This window comes from Passer domesticus, chromosome Z (assembly GCF_036417665.1).
Source record: "Passer domesticus isolate bPasDom1 chromosome Z, bPasDom1.hap1, whole genome shotgun sequence".
Taxonomy (NCBI): Eukaryota; Metazoa; Chordata; class Aves; order Passeriformes; family Passeridae; genus Passer; species Passer domesticus.
Genome location: NC_087512.1, coordinates 2315654 through 2329292, shown reverse-complemented (window position 1 = coordinate 2329292; position 13639 = coordinate 2315654). Strand labels below are relative to the sequence as shown.

Here is a 13639-nt window from a genome sequence, read left to right as displayed (position 1 = left end):
GAACTGCTTGTAACTGTTAACAAAAAAAGCAATGGAATAAATCTTTCATTAAACTACATTCAATGGTTTAAGATCACATTACACTTCAGTACTAAAGCAGCTTGGCAAACTGTGTTACAATCCTTTCTCCCAAAGGTTCAAATAAACACACAACAAAATATGGATACCTGACAAAAGGAATACCACAGAGATGCCTACAACTACTGTAAGGTACCACAGGAAGAATATGTGCACCACAAGTTATTAATGGACAGCTGAAAAATTCAGAAACAGCTACAGGTAACAAAATCTTTGGGGAGGAAGAGAGGGACCACAACCCTTCAAGCCAGAGAAGCCAGCTAGACTTCATGTCTGGAGTTACTCTTTAATGGCATCTGACAAAAAAAAAAAGAAATACAATGTTCACACCAGAATACAACTTGTCTGTCAGTGATGGGAATTGGCAATATTTTCATATTTAAAGTCCACAGCAAGCACATGTCACTCTCCTACTTCCTTTAAAATTGAAGCGGCATTAAAAATTTTGACCTGAAATAAAGGCCAATTAGGCACATCCAATTTAAAATAAGCAGCAGGGAGGACAAATGCAAAAATAGCACAACTAAACCAAGCAAATTTAGAAGAGTTGGACTGTCTTGTGCTCTTGTACACGGTGACATTCAGGGGGGATTGTTTTCATACCCAGAAAAAAAACACATGAAAAGGAGGCAAACATGAAATGGAACCCAGGTGGAGCAAACACTCACCAAGTTCCTCAAGCAATTCCAAACAGATACAGTGTGCACGTATGCACACACACACCACAGAGCACATTTGATATTTAAGAATAATACTTGAACACACGTAAAAAAGACAGCAGAAGTATTTTGTTATTTAATTTGGTGTGGGTTAAAACTAAACCCCAAACTTACACTTGTGTTCTCATATTAGTGCAAAGGAATACCACACTCTTCCCTTCTTAAGCACGAAGCAGTGAGGTGGACTATACTCCTAGCTCTCTGACTTAGCTGTAATTTAAATACTTAACTCTCAAACGCACAAAAAAATGAGTGTCACTATGCAGAAAGTGAAGTGACAACAGGCACTGTAATTACTGTTTGTTGGTAAAGTTTTCTGCTTTAGGTACTGGAGGATGGCAAGTGATCAGTTCATCCCTCACTGACTTATGAGTCACAGCCTAAAAAACTTTATGATCAGTTAAGAAACAAAATTGTTTAAGAGGATGCAAACTATTTTATAAACATGTTACTAAATAGTTAGGGAACATTTTTTGCCATGTAAGGTAAGCCAGACTGAATTTCAAGACAGAACATGTAGCTCCAAATAATTCAAAATGCCCAAGACTGAGGCACCTGGGGAAGAGAAATCTGATTTCAGGTCATTTGGAAGACAATGTCCACTCCATATTACAACCTACAGTATATTGCAACTACTTTCAGGCTGAGAAACTTCACTACTCTGAGCACAACACTGAACATTGCAGCACAAACTATTTCAGTGCCAGATCTCAGAGCCTGCAGAATTGCTGTGAGTGAGATAAGGGTAAAGTAGCACACCAATAAACTTGCTCTCTTTACCTGGCTGCAACTTGTAAATTACTGACCCCGAAATCCTTTTTCTGTTACTCCTGACAAAACTGTCCCTCATCTGCACTAAGCAGAAACTTCAGGTCCAAATCTTTCAGCCAAAAGGTGGAGACTCAGACTAGGTATTAGGAAACATTTTGTTACCAAGAGGGTGGCCAAACACCAGAACAAGGCTCAAGGAAAAGCAGTCAATGCTGTCAGCTGTCAGTTGGACAATGCCCTTAACTATTATTCTCTAACTTTTGGTCAGACAGTTGGATGATCATAGTAGGCACCTTCCAACTGAATAACCCTGCTCTCTTTAATATTCAAAAGAGAAATCTTTAATCATATTACTTTTATAACAGAAAACTATTTTCTGAGGTTTTGCACTTTTGGGAAAAATTATAAGGAAAAGGAATGATATAGAAGGAAAGGAGTTTCCATTTGCCCCAGCAGCAAAAACCCACTGAAGTCTGGGCTCAGTACTGTCAGAAGCAAAGCTTATTTAATGAATTAAGCAAGCTGCAGAGGTATTAAACACTTACCTAGACTCGTGGGTTTAATGAGCACGTCGAGCACATCGTAGAAAGGTAAGCTCTTCAGCTGAACATCAGGATGAACAGGCGGAATCGGGGGAGATGGCTGCTGCATCTCAAAGTGGGGCTTAGTGTCTTGGAGGAGCACGGAACTGACAGGCGAGGAGGGAGACTGAGGCGTGACTGAAGTGGAAGGGAGTGGGTGAATGCCCGCGACAGCCAAGTCAGGCTCGACTGGAGAGGAGCTGCTGTCCAAGTTGAACGCTGCAGGTTTTATAGCCGATAAATCCGACAGTCCCTCAATCGTCCTTGGGTACCGACGCCTATAGAGTTCTCGGATTTTGATCTGAACTGCTGGGCTGCAGCCGCTCTTCAGTAAGTGCAGTGCCCTCATCAGGAGGTCATGTTTGCGCCCACTTTTATTACGTCCAGCAAACCCCAGCAGCACTTGCAGTTCAGAAACACGAAAACTTGATACCATATTCTAGGAAGGAAAGAGAGAAAAGCACAGGTGAGCCAACAGCACCCCAAGGAGGCCTTTTCAAGGAGTATGGTCCGGCATCTTTCATCATCTAATCTGACAACTTGTTACTTGGTTATGGGTACTGCCCACACCTTCACAGAACACAAACGTATTGTTAGTTTAAAATGAAGAAACAAAGCGTCCAGGATGCAGGTTGAGTTTACCCACAAAAGATTTGTTTCCACACTCAAACAATAGTAACAACAAAATCTTAAATTCACAGCACAAACACAAGCTGTACCACAAAGAATCTGTCTCACTTTGTGGCACAAAATACCAAACAAAAAAAAATCAAGTAAAATCAGTGTTATCACCTGTCTTCCAACACATTTTAAGCACTTCCTTATTTTATTTTTAATTATGACAACTTCAGACTCAAGGACTGGAGATGAAGGTGCTAACAGAAGGTATGAAATAGCGGACATCTGGGATTGTATGTATTTTTAAAAACAGTTCAGAAGTGCATCTGGACTCTTATTAAAGCTTTGGGCATTGACTTTAACTCAAAACTTTTGACTTTACCTTCCAGGTCCTTTCTACACAGAGTTAACGCTCATGTTCTGACACACATCTGATCTCAGCTGAAGTTTTAACACAATTTTTGACCAAACATTGAGTCAGTCACCAATAAAGTCACAATCCCCCCCCTGTGTCCCTGGGTTGTTCCCTATTCTCTTTTTAATATTGTGAAAACTATTTTGGCAGTAAGACCAGTGAATTGTATCAGACAAAAACTGAACTTAAAATCACAGAATCATTTAGGTTGGAAAAGACCTCCAAGATAATGAAGACCAACCATTGCTCCAGCACTGCCAAGGCCACCACTAACCCATCTCCCTAAATGTCACATCCACATTGCTTTTAAATCTTTCCAAGAATGGGGACTCCTCCACTGCTGTGGGCAACTTGTGCAGGGTGGGACAATAGCCTCGGTCAAGAAATTTTTCCCAGTATCAAATCTAGACCTCCCCTAGAGTAACTTGAGGCCATTTCATCTTGCCCCATTCCTCATTACCTGCGTGCAGAGCTCAGCCCCTTCCCAGCTCCCTCAGCCTCTCCTGGGGCTCCAGCCCCTTCCCAGCCCCGTTCCCTGCCCTGGACACGCTCCAGCCCCTCAGTGTCTCTCTTGTGCTGAGGACCCAGAGCTGTCCCAGCACTGGAGGTGCCTCAGCAGGGCCAGCACAGGGGACAGGACATGACACTGCCCTGGGGCTGTGCCACAGCCTGGCTGGGACACCATGGACACCTTTTCCACCTGGGCACAGGCTGACCCAAGTCTGGGCACATGCTGTCCCAAGTCCAAGTCAATGGCAACACTTAGCAGGACTAAGTAGCCAGGACCTGCCTTCTCAAGGGCCACATTACTTATGCAAATCAAAATGACAATCTAAAACACCATGGCAGAAACCTCATCTGGCACACCCTTTCCTCATCACTGATGAGACAGGGCTATTGCATTTTAGCCCCTGATTTTCAACATTTCCAGACAGCCCATTTGGATCCAGTGACTATTCTGTCAAGAAGCTGTTCTGAGTAGAGATAACACAGCAGCCTTCACACAGGTATTCCTATTCCCCCAACACCCTGTCTATAAATGCACCATGGACACAGCAACCAGCAAAAAGTCATATGAGCCACCGAGTGGCTCACCCAAACTTCTGAAGAGGCCAACAGCAGATGTCACCTTAACTTCATCCCAGCAAATCCCCTCAACAACAAAACAATACAAGATGGAGAATGTTAGTTTCCTCCTGGCATTCCCCTTCTACTTTTCCTTGCACTCAGTCAAAAACAGTGACAAAAACAAAGTGTTCCAACATTCATAAAAAATGGATTGAAGTACTGTAACAGCTTTATAGTTATGACATAAAAGAGAAACTGTGTTAAAAGATAATACTAGTATTCATGAATTTACAGAAAACGTCAGGTTGCATGCTTCTGTAGATAACTGCATAAGCTTGATAGCAACGCCAGCTCCTTTATTTCAGATGCAGGCAGTAAGCATGATGCTGGATTTCATAATCACAATGCAAATGAGTAAAATAATCCTTTACACAGAGATTATGGAAACAGCATGTATTGCAAAATACTGTCTACTACCCTGCCTGCTGCCTTCTGTGCATTCCTGCAAGTTAATCAAGGTGAAATGTGCAGTCAGCCGCGCCTCGACACAGCTAACATTTCATACAAAAAAATTTCACAAACTAGCACTTTGTTACAAGAGGGACTTCATTTTACTAGAAGACATAGCCTGGCTTCAATACCATAGTCATCAAAATTTTAAATTAACACCCACATTAAAAATGCTTGCAAATATAAAACATATACACTGTTTTGTCCACCAATGTAAAAATGTTACACAGGCTTTAGAAAGAAGACTTGCAAAAAGCAAGATTTACAGTAGTATCTGAACAGCAGCTTTTTCAACACTTTCCCTCTAAACCTGTTTTTGCTTTCCCTTTAAAACAATAACAAACATGTATATGAGAAGACACCTGCCAGGGCCTAAAGGGGCTCTGGGAGAGCTGGAGAGGGACTCGAGACAGTGGATAGAGGTGCAGGACACAGGGAATCGCTTCCCACTGCCAGAGGGCAGGGACAGATGGGATGTTGGGCAGGAATTGGTGGCTGGGAGGGTGGGTAGGCCCTGGCCCAGGGTGCCCAGAGCAGCTGTGGCTGCCCCTGGATCCCTGGCAGTGCCCAAGGCCAGGCTGGATGGGGCTTGGAGCAGCCTGGGACAGTGGAAGCTGTCCCTGCCCATGGGGGTGAAGCTTTAAGGCCCCATCCAAACCAAACCTATGATTCTGAACTTATACAGAGTGGACATTCATTATCATCACTAAACTGTTATGTTTATGGTTTTTATGTATGTCTGAGAACATTTATAATCATGGTGCAAGGCAGACACTGCTTCCAACAAACCCTTACCAAATTACTTTCTTTTGGTTTCCCAGCATATTGCAGAAGACTGCAGCCTCGTTATTAATATGCTTTTCGCATCACTCAATTACGATTAGACATTCAAGTTGTGTCATGTAGATGACATTTTCTCTTAAGAAAAGTTCTTTACAGCTGCACAGCCCAATAAAAAAAGCTTTTTTAACACAAAACCAAAGCCATTTTAGTTTTAACATTACTCCATGAACACAAAGTAGTTCGACAGAACTCTAAGGAAATCAGACTGGGTAATTCCAGCACTTTTATATTCCAGAAATATTTTCCCCCTGAAATTCATACTTGAAATTTATAAGAAGTTTCATAGGTTTTTTTGTTTCTTACTGTTAAACTTTAGCAACCATGATTCATCAGCAGAAACACTGGTCTAAAGCATTAAGACGTAGGTGTATCTGGAATGGCATTAATTTCCCTGGGAGGATGATGTTAAGGAGCCCAGGAAATGCTGACATACCTCTGAAATTAAGGGGCAGGCGTGTTTCAAAGCAAAGTAAGGGATCAAACATCTCTCCAAACAAGAGCTGTGTGATTCTCCACACTCCCCTGCAATATTAACAGTTACTCTACATCTCTCTCTCTTCATATGCATATATATTTAGATATGTCTCAGTGGAAGGTAGCTGAAAATACCTCTTTAATTCTTGATACATGCCCTACAATAAGCAGCACCAACTGTGGCTTTAAGGCAAGTACTGCTCGAGTGGCCAACTGGACACTTGGATGCAGAAGCAATCCAGCCCACTCAGAAGTACTGGTCAGCTTGCCCCTGAGAGCTCAGCTTCAGCCCCACTGGATTCCAGATAATCCCCACGGTGTCTGAACGCTCTGTACAGGAGGGACACACCAAGGACAGGTTCCACAAATCCTCACTCCTGACTTTAAGCCCTTTCATGGACACTCAGCAAAGTAGTACATTTGTGACATCTTCTGCAGCAGATTTGTATCCCTGAAGACTTCCAGCAGGCTAGGAATGGGCAATGATAGTAAGGAAAAACAACTTGTGTCCTGGGATGGTTGAAGATCTCTCTGCTGAGTGGAAGTGTTTTCTCAAACTGATGTAACCACAGATAAAGAAATGCAAGTCACAGGGAAAAATGAAGATGCCATTATTGAAATCTGTGTCAGTAGTACAGGACAGCAAAAGCAGCTCTAAAGAAAACCACAGTCAGTGCAAATCATAACCACCAGATCCTCAGTATTATGGAGATTTTCCTCTGCACAGACTCTAGTCTGGCTCCTTAATTAGGAATTAGCGCCAAGGTTGCATGCTCTTAATAACAACAAAAATTCTAAGTTAAACAAACACAAATATTTAAGACATTCAAAACAAAGCTTAGCCATTTCATTGCAGCTTCTTTTTTAGAGTACCCAAAAACTCATTATCTCCTTCCTCTCCGCAGCACTGCATCTCAGCACAATGAGTTAATTGCTAATGATTTTACATAAACAAACTTTTAAGGTGTCTCAATAAACATCAATGATCTAAAATACCAACTGTGAACCTATGGAGCACACAGGAATTTCGTACAGACAGAAGGTAACAGCACATTATCACAGGCTATTAGGAGTATTTTATCAGCATTTATGTTATTTAATACACTCAATTTAACTACAGCCTAAGGATCATGACAGTACCAACAGCAACTTCTCACATCTATTCTGTTCACCATCTTAAGTTTAACCCAGATCATGATGAGGAATTTGATTTCTACATCAAAAACTGGTCGGCATAGACAATAAAATTATATTAACACAGATAAAATAAAACAGTGTTTGTCAATGACCTTGAGGAGGACATATGAAAACGGCTCTCAGCATTTTCTTGTTAGCAATTTAACATTAAGCACTGCTTCACCTGGTAAATGTGAGGCAGTCACTTACACTGTTCTTCCAGACTGGAAAAATAAAGCAAGTGAAGTGGAAAGGCACCAAGTCTGGTATGAACAAGAGATCTAATGTATAAAAGAATGAGTCTTCAACTTCTGTATTTTAATATGGTATCCGAACAACATTTCTCCTCCCATTTGAATCGTGTGTCTTCTGTACTGGGTGTGCAAGAGCAAAAAGTAAAAGTGGGACCTACTTCCAGCATTTATAAACATGATTTTCCAGTAAATTTTGCGCAATCTCTCCTGCCAGAAAGGATATATTAGCACGCTTCCACCTCTTCTCAACCAAATGAGTTCTTTTCCACAATGGCTATTAAACTGATCACAGGTGTCACAGATTAGTTTTGGCACAGGCAGAGCCATTTGCCTATAAAGAGCCTTCTTTTTTGCCCCACAAAGATGACACTAACAAATTATTTCAAAACATGACTAAACACGAACTATGAGACTGATGCTGTCACCTAAACTAGAGATCTGTTTCAAAGACTGTGTGGACTCCACAGTTTTTGTTTCCATTTTAGAGTCAGGACGCCAGCAGAAACACAGGGGACCCAAGAATACTAAATAATATGTAATTGATCCTCTTATCTGCAGTATTTTGTTGAGATTCAACAAGCTTCAAGCTAAATCTTGGAGAGCTCAGAATCTGTTGGGAGCTGGAATTGTTGTCTCACAGATGGCTCTCAGAAGGAGGTGTAGCTCCCCACTTCTGGGCCAATTCTGCTCAAAAATGTCATCTCTGGCCTCCACACCAGACTGATGATTCTGTTCCACATCCGCCTGTGCCTGAGTAATTCCTTCATCATTTACTGGGCTGCTCTGGAGAGGGGATTATGGATAAAGGTAGGAGCCAGGTTTAAAAAAACATCTGTGAACAGCAGCTCTGGAAATGGTATCTCAAAACAATCTATAACTAGACACTTACGCTCTCCCCATCTTCTGAGCCACTCCCTATTACTCCAGAAACCAGTCATCTACAGAAATCAATAAACACTACTAGCTAATAAAAGCTTCATCACATGGTCTGGAAGGGTAAGCCTTACACTAGACATTTTCACCAATATATTGAAAAGCAGCAAATCCTTTAACAAAACTGAAGATTTCCAAAAGGCCTGATGTAACAGTAGGTTTCTTGAAGTCTGGTTTCTTTCACTACAGTCTCTCAGTTATAACCCTTGGGTCCCAACTCCACAGAACTTTTACTGTGAAGATAGAGAGGATACCAAGGATAGTCCTAACAGATATTAAAATGCTCCTTTGCCCAGGAAAAAAAAAAAAAAAAAAGAAAAAAAAGAAAAAAAGCTGTGCCTGTTTCCCTCAAGAAACAGGGTTTAAGAGAGAACTTTGATCTCTTGTCTTCAGACAGTCCTTAACAAATTACTAAAATAAATTCCACTCTCAAAATGGCCCAAGTGGCCTTTTATAAAGCAGGTAGAGATGACATACTACAGGAAACTGCAGCAAACAATACGGCCATAAAAACACTCAGTAGGTTGATCTATAAAGCAGCCGTTTCAGATCACACCTAAAGGTCAATTCACAAAATCTGCTGGCGGTGGGAGAATCTCTCCATCTTTGGTGAGGAAGATTTGGTTGTCTGAAAAAAAAAAATTAAGCCTCAAAACCAAGTACGTGGTATTCAAGCAGACACATTCAAATGCATCCTCAAATACAAAAAGAAAAAAGGAAAAATTCAGCCATGGCCTTGCAGATGTGAGGCAGACAATTACATTCTCTTCCAAAAATTACCTAGAGCTTTCCCACAACAGGCCATGAATTATTATCAGATGGATACTGAACATTTATAGAAGCTCCAGGCTAACAGATTCATCTCACAAGCACTCCAGTTTACAAATAAGATGAATGGGAATCTCAATGATATGTCTTCCGAATTTTTTTTTTTTTAAACTAGTGGCACCACTTGAGTGATGAAAAGGCAGCCCTGCAGTTGGCCTGAAACTCAGTTCCCTTTTCCCTCCATACTTCCTGCATTACATCTACCTATGCGCCTCAGTTTCTTGTAAATTTTAAAGGTATTCAGGAACCGAACGCCCTGACCCTGAGGGAGACTATCAATACTTATGGATATCCAGATAAGCGATTACAGCACTTTGGGAGAGACAGATCACAGCTCTTCCTCAAGACTGGAGAGGAAGAGATAAAAGAGTCACCACTGGCACAAAGTTTACACTGGGGGTTCAGCCAAACCCTTTGAGAAACCTTGGCACGAGGGCTGAGAACGGGTGAAGATACGGAGCAAGAAAATGCATAAACAAAAATACATTTAAAGGGGGGGAAAAAACCCCCAACAACACAAGGCTCAACTACCAAAAAAAAAAAAAATTCCAACAATTCCTAAACCTAAAACGGAGACAGAGCACGGTTGTCCTCAGACAAAGAAACTCAGTTCCTTCCACTGTATTTTCATAAGTGAGCTCCTCAGTTCCACCACCACTGTTAGTGCTGGAAGAAGCCTCAGCATGGGAAATTCTCTGGCGGCTGCAGCACATTTCCCACTGGTCACACCAACACCAGCTCTGCCTCTCCACTAAAGCCCAACTCACAGTGGCTCCTATTTAATCAGCTTTTCATTCCCTCCTGTAACAAAGTCCAGGTGGGGGGGAGCGGCCTGCACGCAGAATTCCCACGAAGAATTCCACTTCTGCAGCTGTGGACGCTGCTGAAAGACAGCCTCCCTCTTCCACACAAAAGTAACAGCGGATTGTTCAGGAAACAGGAGGAAAAGCACCAGCTATGCAGTCGGCTCTTTGTGTACACACCTTAACAAAATGAAAGGACACGCACGCACACACCGACAAATCTGCTACAGAGAGCCCACCACGACAATATGAAATATAATGAAGCGAAGACAAAACAAGTCTGAATAGCGACACTGGGTTTCATGCAGGGCAAGCACAGCTTTCCCGGATGGAAAGCGGTCCACGGATTTCCAGAGATTCCACAACTATCAGCATTTTTAACAGCCCGGTGGTTATTCGCCGCCCTCCCTTCAGCCGCACGGAGCGCGGGGCCCAGCAGGAGCCGTTCGAGCCCTGGGGCCGCTCGGCAGCGCCGAGATGGCTTTTAAAATGTCGGGAGGAGAGCGAAGAACCTCCCCGGCGGCAGCAGCAGCAGAACCCGCGCGGCGGGGACGGGGAACCGGGCACTGACAGGGAGGGTCTCCCCAGACAGACCCCGCCGACCCCCGGCCAGTCGGGGCGGGCCCGCTCCTTCCCTCCCACCCCGGGGATGGTGCGCACCCCCCAGCACCGACATCTTGCTCCCGCCGCCACCTCTCTCCCTCCTTCCTCCTCACCCGCAGCTCCTCGAAATCCGCCATTTTCTACCCGCCGCCGCCGGGCGCCGCCGCCACCATCATCGTGCACCCGGAGCGCGCTCCCGGCACGTGACGGGGAGGGCGGTCCGGCGGGAAGGGCGGCAGGGAAGGGCGGGGGGACCTGAGGGGAAGCTGGGCTAGGGGGGTACAGACACCCCGGGAACCCTCAGGAGAAACTGGGCTCGAGTGGTACTGACACACCAGGAACCCTCAGGGGAAACTGGGCTAGGGTGCTACAGACACACCAGGAGCCCTCAGAGGAACCTGAGCTAGAGTGGTAGAGACACACCGGGAACCTCAGAGGAAACTGGGCTCGAGTGTTAGAGACACACCGGGAACCTCAGAGGAAACTGGGCTAGAGTGGTAGAGACACACCGGGAACCTCAGAGGAAACTGGGCTGCAATGGTAGAAACACACTGGGAGCCCTCAGGGCAAGCTGGGCTCGAGTGTTAGAGACACACCAGGAACTCTGAGGGGAAACTGGGCTAGAGTGGTAGAGACACACCGGGAACCCTCAGGGGAAACTGGGCTGCAATGGTAGAGACACACTGGGAACCCTCAGGGGAAACTGGGCTAGAGAGGTACAGGCACACCGGGAGCCCTCAGGGGAAACTGGGCTCGAGTGTTAGAGACACACCGGGAGCTCTGAGAGGAAACTGGGCTAGGGTAGTAGAAACACACCGGGAACCCTGAGGGGAAACTGCCCCGCAGTGCTACAGACTGGGAACTGAGAGGGAAAAGTAATCCAGCTGCATACACACACGCCCGTAGGTACCGGCCCCAATTACACGGTGCTCCTGCAGCAGCTCCAGGGTGCAAAGAATTCAAGTGGCTCTGGAAATGATCCCGGGGGATCACAGAACCACAAAATAAAGATGATCTCTGGAGATCACCCAGACCAAACTCCTGACAAGGCAGGGTCACACAGGAACTCCAGGTGGATTTGAAATGTCTCACAGAGGGACACTCTCCGACCTCCCTGGAACCCCTCTACCAGAGCTGTGCCACCTTCAGCATAAAGAAGTTCCTTCCTCACGCTGAAATTCACTGAAACTTCTTGTATTTCAGTTGTGGCCATTGCTCCTCATTCGGTTGCTGGACACCACTGAAAGAGTCCAACACCATTCTCTGGACACCTGCCTTTAAGATGTTTATTTGCATTAATGAGAACCCCGCTCAGTCTCCTCTAGACTAATTATGCCCAGGTCTTGCAATCTCTCATCACAGGGGATGGTCCAGATCCCTCATAATCCTTGTGCCCTGCACTGGATATTCTGCATTAGCTCCTTGTCTTTCTTGTACTGAGGAGCTAGACACACCTGCCATGTTTCTTCCCCTCCAGAATTAACATTCCACCCTTTAACTAAATTGTTCCATTAAAAACCATACAAACGAAGAAGAAAAACCAACCAAACCAGCAAATCATAGAATAAAATAAATAGAACATATTCCAGTTTGCAATTGAAGTGGATTAAACAGAAAGCTTTTGATTTTACAGCCCAGTTTATCCACCCAATCAAGAGCACTCATAATTTGTGTTATAATGATGATGCAGCACGTTTTAGTAATAAAAAATGAAGAGAAAATGTCACCAGCAGTAAGCTTCAAAAACTGGATAATGGGTTTCCTGCTGTAAGGAATGTAAATGTTGAGACATTTACACAAAAATAAACATCGAGGTGCAGCCGAGAATATTGTTTTCAAAAGCAGCCAGAGATCATTACCTAGTCACAATAATTACCTACTCACAATATTCAGTTTCATCAGCAACTTGGCTGTAAAACCAAACAACCGATTTATTGCAATAAAAAATAGGAAAGACTCAGCCAACAAACAGGCGAGCAGCCAGCGCAACCCAAACAAGAATATAAAGACACACTGGAAAAGAAAAGAGGCCTGAAATGCAAAACAAATTTGCTTGTCTTAACCAAAAGGTAGCTAGTTTTGCATGATTGACACATCCAGAGCAGCAACTACAGCAGTAACTTGTGGGCCAAGGGACAGGTCACACATCAGCAGCAGGCTCTGCCAGGAGGGATGCTGGCAGGTAATTTTGGGAACAAACAGCTGACCTTTTCTGCAGGATACTGATCCCTGCCACACACACTACCTATGAGCACTTAATGCTGGTATAAACCTGGACACCAAGGAATTCAATAACTAGCGTCATTAGTTGTAATTTTGCAACAGCTTGCTGAGACAGGCTTTCCTTTTTATTTACTATTTACTCCAATATAAACCCTTAAATGTGCCAAAGGTTCCCACTACAAGCACAGATACCTAGACCTCTGCACTAACAGCTTTTGTGCTCGGTCCTATGACACCTCTTTTCCTGAAGATTTAAACATAAGGATTTCATTAATTTCAAACCCCTTCTGTTAGTCAAAACCAAGAATCAACAAGCTGATAAAACATGCCATCTGCCACACCACTGCATTGAGTTCAATTCCTAAGTCCATCAAATGCTTATTTTCCCCTCCAATTCAAGATCAGACTAAAGGGGCAAGCTGTAGGTTACAGTCCTTTAGATCATTAAAGCATGACCAGACCAAAGCCTTCTTTTGTTCTTTTAACAAACCCTCAAGTGTTCCTTCCTTCAAACACACCGGGAAGGACATCGGTGTTCAAGCTCACATCAGAGCCCAGGGTTCTTTTCTAGTGTACACTCACCTCTCACTTCACAACCACATCTTTCAACATTTCCATTCATCTTATCCCCAATATCTGTGGGCAGAGAGCAAATGCTATTTTTATACATCTCACATGCATAAGATAACATGAGTTTACATAGCAGCTTGCCATAATATTTTACTGAATTGTTCCTCCATCA

At 43.8% G+C, this 13639-nt stretch overlaps 1 protein-coding gene across 9 annotated transcripts in view; it reads right to left on the bottom strand.

The window, feature by feature from the left end:
• Window positions 1–13639, bottom strand: part of PIAS2 (protein inhibitor of activated STAT 2) — a 34649-nt gene that overhangs the window by 16409 nt on the left and 4601 nt on the right. For 6 of the 9 annotated variants that reach the window (XR_010352914.1, XM_064404105.1, XM_064404103.1 and 3 more), the window contains exon 2: window positions 2114–2588. Coding sequence is in view for 8 of the 9 variants with exons in the window: in XM_064404105.1 (XP_064260175.1) it covers window positions 2114–2588 (475 nt within the window). In the remaining variant the exon portion in view is untranslated. Of the gene's footprint in view, window positions 1–2113; window positions 2589–10787; window positions 10899–13479; window positions 13534–13639 lie in introns of those variants that run through there. The other 3 variants (XM_064404107.1, XM_064404108.1, XM_064404109.1) reach the window with 2 other exon arrangements.